Genomic DNA, 21692 nt, shown 5'->3' on the forward strand with positions numbered 1-21692 from the left:
ACACACACACACACACACACACACACACACACTGTATTTTATTTTTACAAGAGATAAATAGACTGACACCAAGCATTGTACATGGATGACCACAACAAAAGCAACAATGATTGCAATTACCAAACATGAAACACACTCATACTATGTCATAATATTGACATTCAGTCCAGTAATCCTCCACTGTAACAGCTCCTTTACTTTGCAGTGAAAATTGATTTCTATATTCTTTGCCTCTGAGTCCTTGTGGGATTTTTTTTTTTTTCAATTCAGACAGAAAGTCACAAAAATTATACTCATCCTCATCAGTTCACTCAGTCCCATGTAATTAATTTTTTTTTTCATCTTGATCTTTTGTTAGCACTTTTATGAGTTCATCAGTTTTTCGTTAGAGTTCTGAAAATGCTTATTCATTCAGTTCAGCAGTACAGTCAGTTACCAGAAACCTGTACTTGTCAGAGTCTTTTCCATGAATTTCTTGAAGATGAAAGCCTTTTATAGGAACATATTTGCAAAAGCATCAGAGTACACCCAGAACTGTCTGTAAATGACAAAAGACTTAAAAATGACCACTGTTAAAGATTTGATGAAAGTTCATAATAATGCAGTTGACAAGAAAATTAGTTATTTTTGAGATATACATTTTAAAGGAATAACTAGGATTATTACTTATAACATTATACCAGAACATATAAGATTTTCAGAAATTTCATGTAATGTCTGAAACATTTATATTAACATATTTCCATACATATTTCCATACAAATACAAGATTTTTAGAAATTTCATATAATGTCTGAAACATTTATATTAACATATTTCCATACATATTTCCATACAAATACAAGATTTTTAGAAATTTCATGTAATGTCTGAAACATTTATATTAACATATTTCCATACAAATAACCCAATGAAAGTTTAGTATTAGTTGTTTTGTTTGTTTGTTTCTTTATACTGCAGGTTCTTATTAGGCATCAATTTTATACACATCAGTGTATACATGTCAATCCCAATCGCCCAGTTCAGCACACCACCATCCCCACCCCACCGCAGTTTTCCCCCCTTGGTGTCCATATGTCCATTCTCTACATCTGTGTCTCAACTTCTGCCCTGCAAACCGGCTCATCTGTACCATTTTTCTAGGTTCCATATACATGCATTAATATACGATATTTGTTTTTCTCTTTATGACTTACTTCACTCTGTATGACAGTCTCTAGATCCATCCACTTCTCAACAAATGACTCAATTTCGTTCCTTTTTATGGCTGAGTAATATTCCATTGTATATATGTACCACAACTTCTTTATCCATTCGTCTGTTGATGGGCATTTAGGTTGCTTCCATGACCTGGCTATTGTAAATAGTGCTGCAATGAACATTCGGGTGCATGTGTCTTTTTGAATTACGGTTTTCTCTGGGTATATGCCCAGTAGTGGGATTGCTGGGTCATATGGTAATTCTATTTTTAGTTTTTTAAGGAACCTCCATATTGTTCTCCATAGTGGCTGTATCAATTTACATTCCACCAACAGTGCAAGAGGGTTCCCTTTTCTCCACACCCTCTCCAGCATTTGTTGTTTGTAGATTTTCTGATGATGCCCATTCTAACAGGAGTGAGGTGATACCTCATTGTAGTTTTGATTTGCATTTCTCTAATAATTAGTGATGTTGAGCATCTTTTCATGTGCTTCGTGGCCGTCTGTATGTCTTCTTTGGAGAAATGTCTATTTAGGTCTTCTGCCCATTTTTGGATTGGGGTGTTTGTTTCTTTGATATTGAGCTGAATGAGCTGTTTATATATTTTGGAGATTAATCCTTTGTCCGTTGATTTGTTTGCAAATATTTTCTCCCATTCCGAGGGTTGTCTTTTCGTCTTGTTTATGGTTTCCTTTGCTGTGCAAAAGCTTTGAAGTTTCATTAGGTCCCATTTGTTTATTTTTGTTTTTATTTCCATTACTCTAGGAGGTGGATCAAAAAAGATCTTGCTGTGATTTATGTCAAAGAGTGTTCTTCCTATGTTTTCCTCTAAGAGTTTTATAGTGTCCAGTCTTATATTTAGGTCTCTAATCCATTTTGAGTTTATTTTTGTGTATGGTGTTAGGGAGTATTCTAATTTCATTCTTTTACATGTAGCTGTCCAGTTTTCCCAGCACCACTTATTGAAGAGACTGTCTTTTCTCCATTGTATATCTTTGCCTCCTTTGTCATAGATTAGTTGACCATAGGTGCGTGGGTTTATCTCTGGGCTTTCTATCTTGTTCCATTGATCTATGTTTCTGTTTTTGTGCCAGTACCATATTGTCTTGATTACTGTAGCTTTGTAGTATAGTCTGAAGTCAGGGAGTCTGATTCCTCCAGCTCCACTTTTTTGCCCCAAGACTGCTTTGGCTATTCGGGGTCTTTTGTGTCTCCATACAAATTTTAAGATGATTTGTTCTAGCTCCGTAAAAAATGCCATTGGTAATTTGATAGGGATTGCATTGAATCTGTAGATTGCTTTGGGTAGTATACTCATTTTCACAATGTTGATTCTTCCAATCCAAGAACATGGTATATCTCTCCATCTGTTGGTATCATCTTTAATTTCTTTCATCAGTGTCTTATAGTTTTCTGCATACAGGTCTTTTGTCTCCCTAGGTAGGTTTATTCCTAGGTATTTTATTCTTTTTGTTGCAATGGTAAATGGGAGTGTTTCCATAATTTCTCTTTCAGATTTTTCATCATTAGTGTATAGGAATGCAAGAGATTTCGGTGCATTAATTTTGTATCCTGCAACGTTACCATATTCATTAATTAGCTCTAGCAGTTTTCTGGTGGCAGTTTTAGGATTCTCTATGTATAGTATCATGTCATCTGCAAACAGTGACAGTTTTACTTCTTCTTTTCCAATTTGTATTCCTTTTATTTCTTTTTCTTCTCTGATTGCCATGGCTAGGACTTCCAGAACTATGTTGAATAATAGTGGTGAGAGTGGACATCCTTGTCTCGTTCCTGATCTTAGAGGAAATGCTTTCAGTTTTTCACCATTGAGAATGATGTTTGCTGTGGGTTTGTCATATATGGCCTTTATTATGTTGAGGTAGGTTCCCTCTATGCCCACTTTCTGGAGAGTTTTTATCATAAATGGGTGTTGAATTTTGTCAAAAGCTTTTTCTGCATCTATTGAGATGATCATATGGTTTTTATTCTTCAGTTTGTTAATATGGTGTATCACATTGATTGATTTGCGTATATTGAAGAATCCTTGCATCCCTGGGATAAATCCCACTTGATCGTGGTGTATGATCCTTTTAATGTGTTGTTGGATTCTGTTTGCTAGTATTTTGTTGAGGATTTTTGCATCTATATTCATCAGTGATACTGGTCTGTAATTTTCTTTTTTTGTAGTGTCTTTGTCTGGTTTTGGTATCAGGGTGATGGTGGCCTCATAGAATGAGTTTGGGAGTGTTCCTTCCTCTGCAATTTTTTGGAAGAGTTTGAGAAGGATGGGTGTTAGCTCTTCTCTAAATGTTTGATAGAATTCACCTGTGAAGCCATCTGGTCCTGGACTTTTGTTTGTTGGAAGATTTTTAATCACAGTTTCAATTTCATTACTTGTGATTGGTCTGTTCATATTTCCTATTTCTTCCTGGTTCAGTCTTGGAAGGTTATACCTTTCTAAAAATTTGTCCATTTCTTCCACGTTGTCCATTTTATTGGCATAAAGTTGCTTGTAGTAGTCTCTTAGGATGCTTTGTATTTCTGCAGTGTCTGTTGTAACTTCTCCTTTTTCATTTCTGATTTTATTGATTTGAGTCCTCTCCCTCTTTTTCTTGATGAGTCTGGCTAATGGCTTATCAATTTTGTTTATCTTCTCAAAGAACCAACTTTTAGTTTTATTGATCTTTGCTATTGTTTTCTTTGTTTCTATTTCATTTATTTCTGCTCTGATCTTTATGATTTCTTTCCTTCTGCTAACTTTGGGTTTTGTTTGTTCTTCTTTCTCTAGTTCCTTTAGGTGTTCAGGTTAGATTGTTTACTTGAGATTTTTCTTGTTTCTTTAGGTAGGCTTGTATAGCTATAAACTTCCCTCTTAGAACTGCTTTCGCTGCATCCCATAGGTTTTGGGTCGTCGTGTTTTCCTTGTCATTTGTCTCTAGGTATTTTTTTATTTCCTCTTTGATTTCTTCAGTGATCTCTTGGTTATTTAGTAACGTATTGTTTAGCCTCCATGTGTTTGTCTTTTTTACGTTTTTTTCCCTGTAATTCATTTCTAATCTCATGGCGTTGTGGTCAGAAAAGATGCTTGATATGATTTCAATTTTCTTAAATTTACTGAGGCTTGATTTGTGACCCAAGATGTGATCTATCCTGGAGAATGTTCCGTGCGCACTTGAGAAGAACGTGTAATCTGCTGTTTTTGGATGGAATGTCCTATAAATATCAATTAAATCTATCCGGTCTATTGTGTCATTTAAAGCTTCTGTTTCCTTATTTATTTTCATTTTGGATGATCTGTCCATTGGTGTAAGTGAGGTGTTAAAGTCCCCCACTATTATTGTGTTACTGTCGATTTCCTCTTTTATAGCTGTTAGCAGTTGCCTTATGTATTGAGGTGCTCCTATGTTGGGTGCATATATATTTATAATTGTTATATCTTCTTCTTGGATTGATCCCTGGATCATTATGTAGTGTCCTTCCTTGTCTCTTGTAACATTCTTTATTTTAAAGTCTATTTTATCTGATATGAGTATTGCTACTCCAGCTTTCTTTTGATTTCCATTTGCATGGAATATCTTTTTCCATCCCCTCACTTTCAGTCTGTATGTGTCCCTAGGTCTGAAGTGGGTCTCTTGTAGACAGCATATAGATGGATCTTGTTTTTGTATCCATTCAGTGAGCCTGTATCTTTTGGTTGGAGCATTTAATCCATTCACGTCTAAGGTAGTTATCGATATGTATGTTCCTATTACCATTTTCTTAATTGTTTTGGGTTTGTTTTTGTAGGTCCTTTTCTTCTCTTGTGTTTCCCACTTAGAGAAGTTCCTTTAGCATTTGTTGTAGAGCTGGTTTGGTGGTGCTGAATTCTCTTAGCTTTTGCTTGTCTGTAAAGCTTTTGATTTCTCCATCAAATCTAAATGAGATCCTTCCCGGGTAGAGTAATCTTGGTTGTAGGTTCTTCCCTTTCATCACTTTAAGTATATCGTGCCACTCCCTTCTGGCTTGTAGAGTTTCTGCTGAGAAATCAGCTGTTAACCTTATGGGAGGTTACAAGGCTTCCCTTGTATGTTATTTGTCATTTTTCCCTTGCTGCTTTCAATAATTTTTCTTTGTCTTTAATTTTTGCCACTTTGATTACTATGTGTCTCGGCGTGTTTCTCCTTGGGTTTATCCTGTATGGGACTCTCTGCGCTTCCTGGACTTGGGTGGCTATTTCCTTTCCCATGTTAGGGAAGTTTTCGACTATAATCTCTTCAAATATTTTCTCTGGTCCTTTCTCTCTCTCTTCACCTTCTGGGACCCCTCTAATGCGAGTGTTGTTGCATTTAATGTTGTCCCAGAGGTCTCTTAGGCTGTCTTCATTTCTTTTCATTCTTTTTTCTTTAGTCTGTTCCGCAGCAGTGAATTCCACCATTCTGTCTTCCAGGTCACTTATCCGTTCTTCTGCCTCAGTTATTCTGCTATTGATTCCTTCTAGTGTAGTTTTAATTTCAGTTATTGTATTGTTCATCTCTGTTTGTTTGTTCTTTAATTCTTCTAGGTCTTTGTTAATCATTTCTTGCATCTTCTCAATCTTTGCCTCCATTCTTATTCCGAGGTCCTGGATCATCTTCACTATCATTATTCTGAATTCTTTTTCTGGAAGGTTGCCTATCTCCACTTCATTTAGTTGTTTTTCTGGGGTTTTTTTCTTGTTCCTTCATCTGGTACATAGCCCTCTGCCTTTTCATCTTGTCTATCTTTCTGTAACTGTGGTTTTTGGTCCACAGGCTGCAGGATTGTAGTGTTTCTTGCTTCTGCTGTCTGCCCTCTGGTGGTTGAGGCTATCTAAGAGGCTTGATGGGAGGCTCTGGTGGTGGGTAGAGCTCTGAATCCTCTTTAATTTCCTTTATTAATGTTTTATAATTCTCAGCATATAAGTCTTTCACCTTCTTGGTCAGGTTTATTCCCAGGTATTTTATTTTTTTGGTGTGATTTTAAAAGGTATTGTTTTGTTTTTTTTTTTTACATTCCCTTCCTGATATTTCATTGTTAGTGTAAAGAAATGCAACCAATTTCTGAATGTTAATCTTGTATCCTGCTACTTTGCTGAATTCATTTATTAGATCTACGTGTATTTGTGTGGAGTCCTTAGGGTTTTCTATATATGGTATCATGTCCTTTGCATATAGTGAAAATTTTACCTCTTCCCTTCCAATTTGGATACCTTTTATTTCTATTTGTTGTCTGATAGCTGTGGCTGGGACTTCCAATACTATGTTGAATAGAAGTGGTGAGAGTGGACATCCTTGTCTTGTTCCAGATATATTAGCAGGAAGGCTTTCAGCTTTTCACTGTTGAGTATTATATTGGCTGTGAGTTTGTCATAAATGGCTTTTATTATGTTGAGATATGTTCCCTTTATACCCACTTTGGTAAGAGCTTTTATCATGAATGGATGTTGAATTTTGTCAAATGCTTTTTCTGCATCTAGTGAGATGATCATGTGGTTTTTTTACTTTTCTTTTGTTTATGTGGTGTATTACATTGATTAATTTGCATATGTTGAACCATCCTTGTGAACTTGGGACGAATCCCACTTGGTCGTGGTGTATGATCTTTTTTATGTGTTGTTGGATTCAGTTTGCTAACATTTTGTTGAGAATTTTTGCATCTATATTCATCAAAGATACTGGCCTGTAATTTTCTTTTCTGGTGGTGTCTGTCTGGTTTTGGTATCAGGGTGATGATGGTGGCTTCATAGAATGTCTTTGGGAGTGTTCTCACCTCTGCAGTCTTTTGGAAGAGTTTGAGAGGGATCAGTATAAGTTATTTGCGTGTTTGGTAGAATTTGCCTGTGACGCTATCTTGTCCTGGACTTTTGTTTGTAGGGAGTTTTTAAAATTTTTTATTTATTTATTTAATTTTTTTTTTTGGTAGAGGAATTTCCTGAACACAGCTTTTTTTAAAATTAATTAATTAATTTATTTTTGGCTGTGTTGGGTCTTCGTTTCTGCGCAAGGGCTTTCTCTAGTCGCGGCAAGCGGGGGCCACTCTTCATCATGGTGCACGGGCCTCTCACTATCATGGCCTCTCTTGTTGCAGAGCACAGGCTCCAGACGCACAGGCTCAGTAGTTGTGGCTCATGGGCCCAGTTGCTCTGCGGCATGTGGGATCTTCCCAGACCAGGGCTCGAACCCATGTCCCCTGCATTAGCAGGCAGATTCTCAACCACTGTGCCACCAGGGAAGCCCTATTTTTTATTTTTTATTACAGATTCTATTTCACTTTTAGTGATCGGTCTGTTCGAATTATCTATTTCTTCTTGATTCAGTTTTGGTGGGCTGTATGTTTCTAGAAAGTTGTCCATTTTTTCTAGGTTGTCAAATTTGTTGGCATATAATTGTTCATAGTATTCCCTTACGGTTTTTTGTATTTCTGTGGTATCAGTTGAGATTTCTCCTTTTTCATTTCTTTTTATTTAGTTTCTGTCTCTTTTCTTCTTGGTGAGCCTGACCAGAGGTTTGTCAATTTTGTTTATCCTTTCAAAGAACCAGCTCTTGGTTTTACTGATCAACATCTTTTTAATATTTAAAAGTTGGCAGAACAGACATACTATGCTGTAACTGGTAATTCTCCTTTTTGGCGGGGGGGGGGGGGGGGGGCGGGGGGTAGAGCACGCCAAAATGAAAGGCTTTTCTTTTCTTTTTCATTCTACTGGATGCTGGCAGAAGAGAAGCATTTTTATTCAAATAGGGTTTAAGAGGACGAGATGCGTGCTGTGATTGGGACAATTAGTTACCTATGAAACGTTCCTTGACAGGACATCAGGCAGACACTTTAAGGGAAATGTCTGTTTATGGTGAACACATGTCCCCTCACACAGGCTCTTTTCCTGGGATTGGTCAGTAGAGCAGGAATTTGGCTCAGCACGTAGGTGTGAGGCCCTGAGTCACTGATGGACACTAGATTTTTAAGAGAGAGGCAGTTTACGGTGAGTTTTCAAACTTGCAGTTTTCCCTGTTGTATAGGTCATAAGCACTTTTTTCGTCTTGTACGGTCATATTTCCTCGTACCACCTTAAATAAAGAGCTTCTTTTTCCTCCTGTTTGGTCATATTCCATCCAGTCTTCTGACATCTCAGCACGGGCAGGGAGTGTCTTCCGTGTCGCTGCATCACCAGCCGTGGTCACTGGTGTTAGTTATATGGCACTGAACTGAGCCCAGCTGAGCAGGAATCGACATGTTTGTGTCAGGGATCGTGCTCAAGTGCTCTGCCCTCTTTCCTTCCCGACTAGACTGATTCATAGAACTCTCCCTCCATGGGGAAGAGCTTTGCAAAGGCAGCTTTGTTCTCACTTGTTGGATTATTAGACTTTTACTAAGGGCATATACTGTATGGGTGACCCTGTATTTGGCTATGGGAATATATGGATAAATTTTAGATAGTTTTGCCTTCAAGAAAGTTGTTGCTTATTGGGAATGAACTTGTGAACCATATCAGCCCTATCAGCTATCGGGTTATTCATGATATGAGAAGATCTATTACTACTCTAGGACCAGAAGGGAAAGCAGAAACCAATCTATATTTTTTAAAAGAGGAGAATTTATTGCAGGAACTTGGTACAAATGTATTGGAAAGGGCCAGAGGAATAAGAGGGAGCAAGTGGCTTTACCCAGAGCTCAGTAACTATAGGAAGCGCTGTTGCCTCTGAAGCTGAAGGAGCAAAGGGTGCTGGTTTCTGGGGCCTATTGGTGTGGGTTGCTGTGGCCGCTGCTACTGTCGGGTTAACAGCACTGCATCTGGGGCAGACCTGGCATGGGCTCCAGGTCACTGCTGCTTTGGGACCATCACCGATGCTCTGCCATCCCATGCCGGCTGTGCTGGAGCCTGTGGCTACCCACCCCCCATCACCTGCCTCTGCCACAGAGACCACCAGAGCCAGAAGCAGATGGCCTCCCCCAGTATTGGGCCCCTTGTCGTCAGGACGAAGCCAGGACCCATCTGGCCAGAGAGTCTGGAAAATATTGTAGAGTTTCTAGCCTTCTGCAGTGCTGAGGAGAGCAGAGAAAGGTGGGGATGGCTGTGAGTTCCACCAGAAAGTACCCAACGTATCTGGTCAAGCAGCACCTTAGCACTGTTTGAGACAAATCAATCTCTTTCTCCCTCTGTCTCTCTTTTTTCCCCTCTTTCTTGAAATTACCTTAAGGAAGCTTCTGTGTTCTGGAATCACTTGGGCCATGCATGGTTTTTTTCAGTTAGATTTGATCTCATTGTCAGTCATCACCTGTATAACTGAGGTACCTAGTATTTCTGGGCCCATCTGCCTGCTGGGAATGTTGGCGGATTTTGTTACTGATCTCATCGAGAGTGTGTAAACTTAAGAACTATTCTAATTTTCCAGTGACATACTAGAAAAAGAACACTGTCAAGTGTTAATGTATAGGATATACATAAAGAAATAAAATTGCCTATTAGATAGGCAAACATATTAAAAGTGCTTTTCCTTTCACAGAAACACAGAAACATTTCCCTCAGAATAATAAATATAAAACGCTGCTGATGTCAACATCTTTATCAGAAATGTGGCTCTGAACTCCGTTTCCTTATTCAGATTACCGGTTGTGAGGAGCTAACCGCCTTCTCTGTCTGCTCTGGCTTCCCCCAGGATGGTCTTCAGCAGAGAGGCAATCAGGAGACTTCTCGCCAGCAAGTGTCGCTGCTACAGCAATGACGCTCCCGATGATATGGTCCTGGGGATGTGCTTTAGTGGGTTAGGAATCCCTGTGACACACAGCCCTCTCTTCCATCAGGTGAGAAAAATGTTTTTATTCCTACCTCAGAGGGAGAGAGGGGGGTTTTCTTCTCACTTGAAGGTACTACTACTTTCCCTTCACCTATTCTTCTGGAAACGGTCTTAAGAGCTGTGTGGACAGGCTCCAGGGGGAAATCCTTAACAGACCTCTTTGTCCAGAGGGTTGATGCTGTACCAGGTAACAGCATGAAGATGGAACGCAGAAACATCTAGAAAATGAAATGGTGTTTGACCAGCATCCTTGCATGTAGGCTCAGGTAAAAGCTGTTCTTTTTTTTTTCTTTGAGTTAAAAAAAAATTGATGGTATTTAAAAATTATCAGATGCTATTTAAAAATATACAGGACTGACTTAATGTTGTTCCGCTAGCCACCAACTGTGTTTGCAGTTCTACACTGTCCTCAGTCCTTACACTGTCTATTGGGCTTTCTCCCCTTTGGTTGCTATTAAACTGACAGGCTAAACTTAATTAAGTTTCAGTATAACATCTCAATAAGCTTATAGTCTGGGGGTTATAGAAGAGATGAGATGATGTTTACCAGGGGTGGCTGGTGCTAATAGTTTCCCATCCTGCAGTGTGGGGTAAGAAGGGAATCCTTTTGCGATCTTTTTAGTAGTTTCTTTTTTGAAGAATCGGGTTAGTGAATATTCTGATCAGTGACTATTCTGATATTGTAAGAATAATAGCAGATATATTTGCACTAAAAATAACCATAGCCCACATGCACTTAATGCTCTCCTTTAAGAAATCCAAAGCTTTTTGAAATTTGAATGCATAGGTATTTTAAGTGCCCTCCCTTACGTTGAAAATACAGTCTTCATGCTTTTTTTAGTAACCAGTAGCAAACGCTATTATAGCCGTATAGAGATTTGGGCATGACAGAAATAGCACTATAGGAGATCACTTGAGCAAGGCAGATAAAGTGCTTGCATTACCAAGGAGGGCAGAATCCATTTCTGCGTTCTTGAGGACTGCAAGGAAAGATAAAGATAGACGTTTATAATAAGAAATGTTATGAGAAACCTCCCTCCTGGTACTAGTCAGAAGGTACTTTGCCATCTTTTAAAACCTTGAGCCTATGAGAAACCTCCCTCCTGGTACTAGTCAGAAGGTACTTTGCCATCTTTTAAAACCTTGAGCCTATGTGTGGTGTTATAGGACTTAGAAAAGCAAGTTATTCTCTCTTACCCTCTCTCTCACTCTATCTCATAATGTTTCACTCACAGAAAGGAAGGGTAATTAAAACTGTTGGTGTATAAGGGAAATAGTTTATCACTGTTACTATCATAGTCTTAGGTTTTTATTTACTTTATTATTTATTTATTTATTTATTTCTGGCTGAGTTGGGTCTTCGTTGCTGCACGCGGGCTTTCTCTAGTTGCAGCGAGCAGGGGTTACTCTTCGTTGTGGTGCACGGGCTTCTCATCGCGGTGGCTTTTCTTGTTGAGGAGCACGGGCTCTAGGCCTGTGGGCTTCGGCAGTTGTGGCGCACGGGCTCACTAGTTGTGGCTCGCAGGCTCTAGAGCACAGGATTGGTAGTTGTGGTGCACGGGCTTAGTTGCTCCGTGGCATGTGGGAATTTTCCGGGCAGGGCTCGAACCCGTGTCCCCTGTGTTGGCAGGCGATTCTTAACCACTGCGCCACCAGGGAAGACCCGGTCTTAGGTTTTTATAGCAGCCTTTTTCACTTAGGGAAGAATACATTACTAAATAAAATGATAAGGATTATTTTCCTTCTTTCTTTTCTCCTTATGTAAAAGTCCTTTGAAGATAATTTAAAAATTTTTTTTTAACTGTTGTTTCCCATACTTTAAAACTCTTGATTTCTCTAATTCACATAACAAATTTTAAACCTTTCCAAAGTCATAAAGTATGCTCAAAATGTATCCTCCCCAACAGACACTGCTTTATCTTCTAATTCTTAAGCCTCTTTTAAGAGAGTTTGCTCTGATTTGGACATTACTTTCCATTTGTAATGTTTGAACACTGGTCCAAACAGTGTATTTGTTCATATTGAGATAGAGATAAAATCTAGGTTCCTGGTAAGTTACAGCGGGCATTTGGAAACAAGCTCAGATACAGGGGCATTTGGAAACAAGCTCAGATACAAAGTTGCCTGGGCCACGTTTCTTCTCCTTTTAGTCAGGGAAGGTTATTGTGAGATCACAGGTTCAGAAGGAAGCCTCAAGGAATGTCTAGTATATCCCTCTGTTAAAAACGAAGTATCTAGAGCATGTGGTTTTCTGCTCTTCCAAAATTATGTGCTACTAATGGGTATGGCAGTGTGCAATGGTCAGTGAATCCTCTGCACAAAATTGTCAAAATAACTATTTCAGGAATCTGGAAGTCAACCAAAAAGCACTGAGAAGCATTAATTCCTGAAAAACTACTGTAGTTCTGGGTAAGAGCAACAGAGTCTGAGGCCTTTCTGCCTGAAAACCCCCCACCCTACCCGCCTTCCAGCCCAGCTTGGTTGGAGAGAGCAGCAGTAGTTTCACCAGTATGGGCCTGGCTGGAAGAAAACAACAGGTTTGCTGTCAGAGGGGGTGGACTTGATTTGTGGGAGAGATGAAAACCCACAGGTATGTCAGCTAAAATTGTCAAATTTGGGTAGGAAACAAACAAGAAAAACCTGCATCTTCACTGGCCTGAGGTTGTAGTCTCAGTTACGGTGAAGGGATTATTGGTCAGAAGTTTAATACCTAATACCCTGGAAATAAGAGAGCGTAGTAGGGCTAGAGAAGCTGGCCACAATTCTCTGGCCCACTGGGAAACTACGTGCATGCACATGGGACAGTGGATGAAGTAAGTACAAGCCAAGGCGTGTTTGAAAACCCACTGAAGCTTTGAATATCCTTTCCAATCCACACACAGATTGAAGCTTTATGGGCTTGAGACGTTTGAGCACAATCTCTGCCTATATTACAAACTAACTACGAAGTTATTCAGGCACAGGAGTGACTTCTAGAAAGTCATCCTAAAGAATAAAAATAAGAACTAAAACTTGAGAAACTAGCAGCCACACAGTCTAGGGAGAAAGATTCCACAGTGTAAGTAAGTTCAGGCAAATTAGTTTTAAAAAAAAGAGTAGTAAACAGATTTGTGAGTTGCTATAATACATTATTTAAAAATAACCAGTTTCCAATCAATTACTGTGAAACATGCAAAGAAACACTGAACTCAGGGAAAAAAATGTAGTCAACGGAAATGGACTCTGATCAACAAAAACGGACTCTGAATGGGACCAGATGTTGGGTTTGACAGACAAAGACTTCAAAGCAGCTAATAAAAAAAAAAAAACTATATTCACAGAATTAAAGGAAACTGTAGTCAAAGGAAAATATGATTACGTTAACTCAACAAATGGCAAGTCTTAATAGAAAAATAATAGAAACTATGATAAAGAACCAAATGAAAATTCTATAGTTGTAAAACCCAATAACAGAAATGAGAAGTTATCTAAATGGACATAACAGTAGATTTGAGATGATGGCGAAAGAAACAATCAGTAAATTTGAAGGCCGATCAATAGAAATTACCTAATCCAAAGAACAGAGAAAAGACTGAAGAAAAATGAACACAGCCTCAAAGACAAGTGGTAAAACAAAGTATACCAACATACATTTAATGGGGGTCCTTTTTAAAAAGAGAAGGGAGAAAGAATGGGACAAAAACAATTTTTTTGAAGAAATACATTTTCTCAAAAATGTAATGAGAAACAATCTATTGATCTGAGAAACTCAACAAGGCCCAAGTAGGATAATCAGGAAAAGAATCACACATGAACATGTTATAGTCAAATCACTGAAAAACAATGACAAAGGGAAAATCTTAAAAGCAACAAAAAACCTAATGAAAATGGAAATTAAAATGTTACTGGCTGATTTCTCATTAGAAATAAGAGGCCTGAAGGCATAAAGAAAAAAAGAAAGTTAACCAGAAATTCTATATCCAGTAAAACTATCCTTCCAAAATGGAAGTGGAATAAAGACATTCCCAGATAAACAAAAAGTGAGAGAATTATTTGCTAACGGACCTTCCCTTAAAAAAACTAAAGAAAATTCTTTGGGCTGAAAGAAAATGGCACCACGTGGTACCTGGAATATATAGGAAGGAATTAAGTACACTGGAAAGACTATGTATATACATGTTTGTGTGAATATATACACATATGTGTGTATATGAGAGAGGAAAAAATGTGTGTATGAACAAAATATATGGATGTGTATATACACATAGAGATATTTTTCTCTTAATTTCTTTCACAAGATTGTTTAAAACAATATAACTCTATATTGTTGACCTTATAGATAAATGCAATATATATGATGACAGTAGAACAAAGGCAGGGGAAAGAAGTGGAGCTTTACTGGGGCAAGGTTGATTTTGTTGGAGTTAAGTCAGTATTAACCTGCTAAGTTAAAGATACATGTTATCCCTAGAGAAACCTTTAAGAAAGTAACTTTTTTGATGTTTTAGCTATATTTTTAAAGAGACTTAAATGAACACTAAAAGATTTTAACAAAAAAAGGCAATAAAGGAGAAACAGATGGACAAAAAAATGTATTAAAAAAAATGGCATATACACTACGGGAAAACTGTAGAGGTTGCTCAAAAAATTAAATATAGGACCATATGCTGCAGCAATACCACATCCTGGTATATAGCAAAAGGAAATAAAAACAAGGTATCAAAACAAAAGAAAACAATGGCATATAAAATGGCTAATGAAAATACAGCTATATCAAGTATTACATTAAATATGAACGGACTAAATACCCCAAAGGGCAGAGGTTGTCAGACTGGATAAAAAGCATGATTTGTCTATATGTTGTCTGTAAGAGTCAAGTATACTTTAGATTCATAGACACAAACAGGTTGAATATGAAAGGAAAAGATATACCATGCAAACAGTTGATCATAGAGAGGAATGTAAATTGGTGCAGCCACTATGGAGGACAATATGGAGGTTCCTTAAAAAACTAAAAATAGAGTTACCATATGATCCTGCAATCCCACTCCTGGGCATATATCCAGAGAAAACCATGATTTGAAAAGATACATGCACCCGAATGTTCACTGCAGCACTATTTACAATAGCCAAGACAGGGAAGCAACCTAAATGTCCATCAACAGAGGAGTGGATAAAGACGATGTGATATATATACACAGTGGAATATTACTCAGCTGCAGAAAAGAATGAAATAATGCCATTTGCAGCAATGTGGATGGACCTAGAGATTATCATATTAAGTAAAGTAAGTCCAATAAAGACAAAAATCATGACACTACTTGTATGTGGAATCTAAAAAAATGATATAAATGAACTTATTTACAAAACAGAAATAGACTCTCAGACATAGTTACCAAAAGAGATAGTGGGGGTTGGGGGATAAATTAGGAGTTTGGTGTTTATCTATTTTATATATAGTAGCATGTATATGTAAACAACAAGGACCTATTGTATGTAGCTCAGGGAACTATATTCAATATCTTGTAATAATCTCTAATGGAAAGAATATATATATATATATATATATATATATATTATAAAATCTGAATCACTTTGCTGTACACCTGAAACTAACACAACATTGTAAATTAACTATACTTCAATTTAAAAATAGTTCTAAAAATTTAAATAAAAAAGATATACCATGCAAACAGTTGATCACAGAGAGCTTGAGTGGCTATAGTAATATTAAAAACAATAGATTTTAAGAACAGAAATATTACTAGACAGAAAGTGGGCCATTTTATGACAAAGGTCAATACATCCAGAGAATAAAACAATTATAAATGTATATATACAGCTAACAACAGATCTTCAAATTACATGAAACATAAATGGACAGAATTGAAAAGAGAAATAGACAAGTATTAACTACGTGACCTGTCACACATATAAAATATTTCACCGACAACAACAGAATGAACATTCTTTTCAAATGTATATAGAACATTCTCCAGGATAGGCCATATGCTAAGTCACAAAACAAGACTCACCTCCCAGAACAATGGAATGAAATTAGAAATCGAGAAAAAAAAATTGGGGAAATTCCCCCAATGTTTGGAAATTAAACAACACACTTTGAAATAACCCGTGGGTCAAAAAAGAAATCATAAGGAAAATTAGAAAATACCTTCAATGGAATGAAAATGAAAACACAACATATCAAAAACTTTGAGTGCAGCTATATAGTGGTTAGAAGGAAATTTACAGTTTTAAACATGTTAGAAAGGAATAAAGATATTAAATCAATAATCTAAGTTTCTACATTGAGAAGCAAAAGAATAATATCAAATCTGAACTATGTGGAATAAAAGAAATACTAAAGATCAGAGCACAAATCAATGAAATAGAAAACAGAAAAATAGAGAAAATCAATTAAGCCAAAAATTAGCTCTAATTTGGTAAACCTTTAAGCTAGCTTGACCAAGAGAAAGAAGACAAAAATTGCCAAAATCAGAAATGAAGGAGGGGTATCTTTATATACCCTACCACAATTATGCCAACAAGTTAGACAATTTAAATGAAATGGAGATAGACGTTTCTCCAAAATAGATATACAGATGGCCAACAAACACCTGAAAAGAGGCTCAACATCACTAATCATTAGAGAAATGCAAATCAAAACCACAGTGAGGTATCACCTCACACCCATCGGAATGGCCATCATCAAAAAATTTACAAACAATAAATGCTGGAGAGGGTGTGGAGAAAAGGGAGCCCTCTTGCACTGTTGGTGGGAATGTAAATAGATACAGCCACTATGGAGGACAGTATGGAGGTTCCTTAAAAAACTGAAAATAGAACTACCAGATGACCCAGCAATCCCACTACTGGGCATATACCCTGAGGAAACCATAATTCAAAAAGAGACATGTACCACAATGTTCATTGCAGCACTATTTACAATAGCCAGGACATGGAATCAACCTAAATGTCCATCAACAGACGAATGGATAAAGAAGACGTGACACATACATACAATGGAATATTACTCAGCCATAATAAGAAACGAAATTGAGTTACTTGTAGTGAGCTGGATGGACCTAGAGTCTGTCATACAGAGTGAAGTAAGTCAGAAAGAGAAGAATACCGTATGCTAATGCACATATATGGAATCTAAAAAAACGGTACTGATGAACCTAGTGGCAGGGCAGGAATAAAGACGCGGATGTAGAGAACAGACTTGAGGACACAGTGGGGGAAGGGGAAGCTGGGACGAAGTGAGAGAGTAGCATTGACATATATGCACTACCAAATGTAAAATAGCTAGTGGGAAGCAGCTGCATAGCACAGGGAGATCAGCTCGGTGCTTTGTGACCACCTAGAGGGGTGGGACAAGGAGGGTGAGAGGGAGGCTCAAAAGGGAGGAGGTATGGGGATATATGTATACATATAGCTGATTCACTTTGTTATACAGCAGAAACTAACACAGCATTGTAAAGCAATTATACTCCAATAAAGATACTAAAAAAATTTTTTTTAATAATGATGAATTGAAAAATAAAAAAAAAAATGGAGAAATTTCTAGATTACACTTTTTAAGTAAGGCTGTTTCTCAAGAAGAAATAGAAAATGTATTTAAACTTGTATTATACATTGATGAAGTTGAATTAGAGAAGCAAGAATGCTTCCTAACTCAGTTTATGAGGCCAACATTAACCTAAAATGTGAGAGATGTACATTGTATCCCTAGAGCAAGCACTAAGAAAATCACTAGAAAAAAAAAAAAAAATAGCTAAAAAGTTAACAAAGGAATTAAAATGGTACATTACAGAAGTAAAGGACAGGCCAGTGTTACTCTTGAACATAGATGCAAAAATCCTTAATAAAATATTAGCAAACTGAGTCCAGCAATATATTAAAATTGTTGCTTGTTTTTCACACTTAAAAATGAACTGTTGGAGATAAAAACAGATGTAACACAGGAAAAAATAAATCCATAATATTTTTGCCTTTATTAATGCAGATTCCAGAAGTGATTAATTGCCTCTCAGGAGTCATCTCTGCAAGTGAAGAGCTGGATTATTAAGCATTAGAATGTGCTAATCATTTCTGATAAATGAGGTCATGGAAAAGAACAAGACAAAACTAGAAGAGTAAAATGCATCCAGAGAGGCATCTGTGATGCTGAGAAGTCTGTAATCAACCTCTGTGCCCAAAATGCCAAAAGGAAATCCCAGACAGGCAGGGTCAGTGTGAGGAAGGAGGACTTAGGAGCAGAGGCGGAGCAGGGTGGGAAGCTGTACACGCAGAAAGAGAGCTGGCTTAACCTGCATGAGAGGGACAGAAATTGGGCAAAATGTCAACCTTCTTATCTGTAAAGATTATAGCACACTGAACAGTGTAACAAATGGAGACTGATTGTATTTTAGACACACTTTTTTTTTTTTTACAGCTGTACTGAGGTATGATTTATATACCATACACAATTCACACACAGTAATGGTGTGAATGGTACCTTGAAAATTTTTAGCAAATTTCCAGAGCTAGGCAACCACAAACCCGGTTTTAAAACACTAGGATCATGCCCCCCAAATTCCCTTGCGTGAATCTGCATTCATTCCCCACCCCCATTCGCAGACCCAGGACACCACTGATTTGCTTTGTCTCCGTAGTGTTTCCTTTCCTAGGCTTTCCCTACTCTGAAAGACATGCCTAATTCCAAGTTACAGCAGCGGACAGGCAGTGGGAATGCCCAAAATTCCTTGCCCCACCTCGCCACACAACCATGTATGGCCAAAGTTTCTTTAGTTTCTTTAGACCTGGGAAATAAGTTTTTCTGCCTTTTTGCAGAAGTCATAATAGTAACTTAAATGACTTACCAAGGAAAACTTTTCATAGTTATTACCACAGTTGAGGAACATCCCAGAGGCATGACTGTGGAACCTAGAAGCAAAAAGCGATGCATTTGGGATACGAAAGTAATTGGAGATGCAGAAGCAAAGAGCCTACACTTAGAGGGAAGATTTTAGTGGAAAAGATTTTCCTTCTTGCTTTTAGATTCCCATAACCAACATCAGATATTGAAGGAAGAGCAATCGTTTCATGCATTTAAATGCTATTCTGAAGCAAAATTGTTTTCGATGAGTGAGAGAGCGGGATTCTCTGTTCTTCCTGCAGGCTCGGCCTGTGGATTACCCTAAGGACTACCTATCTCACCAAGTTCCCATATCGTTCCACAAGCACTGGAACATCGATCCCGTGAAGGTCTATTTCACATGGTTGGCACCCAGTGAGGAAGACAGAGCCAGGCAGGAGACACGAAAAGGCTTTAAAGAAGAGTTATAAAGCATGGCGGCCTGTGGGCACAGGTAGGACACAGAAGCAGAGACTGGCATTGTCCTGCTGTGTTGGATCACACTGCTTACGTGCGACATGCAGCATCGGAAGCTTGCTGACTTTAGGTGGACGTTATTATATGGTAATTTTTGAGTTGAGGGTGGGGAAGGAGTCATAGGGAAAACAGATTTTTGTTTTCTGGGAAAGATAACTTGCTTTAGCATTATGCAGTTATTGTAATACACAATGATTACTGTGTATTTTTCAAGCTGTGAAACAGCAGCTTTATTTCTGTCATAGAAAAATAAATGGTACCAGAATTTTCCTTCCTGTCCTGTCTCTTCATTATAATGAAAGTTTCAGTTGGGCATGAGTCTGGAGAGACGTGATTGTCTGTTATTATATACATAAAATAAAGAAGAGGGAAGGTCTCTTGATCTGGATATTACAATGGGGTGAACTTTTTAACCGTATTATTGATGATCGAAATTATTTCCTGGTAACTCAGCAGGAAGATTGCTGTATTAAGGATCATTCATAAAACATCATAAAAGTCTAGTGATGAAAAATCCCCTGTAGTCTATAATCCGGGTTGTTATGTTTTATCTATTTTTCTGTTTGTACCTCATAAAAAGAGAATAATAAGTCTTCTGCGAGAGCTTTCTCCTTTAGAGGTTCATCTGTGTTCTATTTCTCCCTGAAGCCCTATCTTTATGACCTACTTGTAACACAAAAGTGTAGTGGCTGCTGCCAGAAGATAATGTTCTCAGTATTTAAAAAAAAAACGTTGTCGTATTTTATTCAAGTCACTGAGCTCTGAGTCTCAGGAAGTGAATTAAATTAATTGTACCTGGTGTTTTACTCTTATTTTTATTTGTATGTTATGTAATGACTCTCTCCAGACTCAGAATAGACCCCCCCCAGTGTAAGGGAGGACCGCATGGTGATTTGGCAACTTCCCAGGGTTCTTAAACAATGAAATTTGCAGAGTATTTTGAAACAGCTCTAATTTCCAACTCATATCTTTAATATATAGTAACTTAATACATTAATTTTAAAGCATATTCTGTATTTAACATTTTAACTATATAATTCAGTTTTCTAGAGGTATTTGCATAAAATTTGATTTCGATATGTCTTAAACCAGTTTTGGTATAGTAAAATACTTTCCTCTTTTTTTTTTTTCCATAAAAATTGTTATTCATTAATTTTGCCTGTTATGTTTTTGTAGCCAAGCACGGGGTTTTAAAGTCATGCCACCAGAAGTATCCATGCGTGTGTTTTTTAACAATACATTTTTCTTGTAGCTTATATGTAACTGATTTCCAAAATGATGCAATAGTATGTACCATTTTTTCCAAACTAGCAAATACCAGGACTGGTGTGTTTTCAGTGGTAACTGAATACACTGGATTCACTTCTGTGAGAGAGGATTTTGTGGTCTGTCCCAGGAATGGATCCGGGATGATCAGCTGGCTGTGAAGCACCCGAAGGATTTACAGATCCGGCCGAGCTGTTGCTGCTGACGTCAGTACTGCTGTCATAGCTGGGATCAGCGTCACTGTGACCATCACAGTCACCTCCATGTCATCTGTAATCGTGCCCCTGGAGGGCCTGGCTGCCTAACCCCGTGGAGAAGAGCCTCCGGTTCCTACTCTTGCCTAACACTGTCACACTCAGAAAAAAGCGTCCTCATTTGACGGGACTGTACTGGCATCCGTACAGGAGGATCCACATCACGCTTTCTCTGTGTTATGACGATCAGTGCCTTCTACTGATACCGGAGCACCTCCTCTGGTACTTTTAGGTGTTGGTTATGTTTACTTTTTGGAACGATGTAAGCCTAACCACAAGTAAAAGACCTTTGCCTAAATTTCTGATTTCTCAGATGTATTTATTAGTCCAAGTGGAGTGGGAGTTGGGAGGGCTGTGAGGAAAAGGAATGAATGAAATCAGAGACAAAAGTTGGCAGCTCAGTAAACACAGTTTTTAAAAAGAAAAATAACCTATCCTTTTAAGAGAAAACCATCAGACACTGAAGATATATTTATACAAAGTCTATAAAACCATTATCTATTTTATTATATAATGAATTGGAGATATTTTGGAACTGGTTCTCATAGAATTCATAACTTAAGAACCAGTTTTGAATCTCTACTTTCCTGGACAGATACTTTCCTATTCATATTTTCTTTGCCTTCTAAATAGAAGTTTGCTTCAAATGGCTGTTTTTATACTGGGATTTCAACATCAAGGAGTTATAGGTGGAATCACTGGAATACCATTTTTGCTTTTAAGCCACTTCTGCTGATATAGCCAAAGCAATTTGTCTGACAATGTAGGATTTTTACATCTTTCAGCCAAATTGGAAATCCAGACACATACACGGCCTTTATAGACTGT

The 21692-nt window shown here is 37.7% G+C and overlaps 1 protein-coding gene across 1 annotated transcript in view; it reads left to right on the plus strand.

The window, feature by feature from the left end:
• Positions 1 to 19614, plus strand: part of B3GLCT (beta 3-glucosyltransferase) — a 117473-nt gene extending 97859 nt beyond the window's left edge. The window contains exons 16-17 of the mRNA XM_068526504.1: positions 9852 to 9996; positions 19131 to 19614. Coding sequence (XP_068382605.1) covers positions 9852 to 9996; positions 19131 to 19298 — 313 coding nt within the window. The 3' untranslated portion in view covers positions 19299 to 19614. The remainder of the gene's footprint in view (positions 1 to 9851; positions 9997 to 19130) is intronic.
• Positions 19615 to 21692: the final 2078 nt, after the last annotated feature.

This window comes from Eschrichtius robustus, chromosome 18 (genome assembly GCF_028021215.1).
Source record: "Eschrichtius robustus isolate mEscRob2 chromosome 18, mEscRob2.pri, whole genome shotgun sequence".
Lineage (NCBI taxonomy): Eukaryota > Metazoa > Chordata > Mammalia > Artiodactyla > Eschrichtiidae > Eschrichtius > Eschrichtius robustus.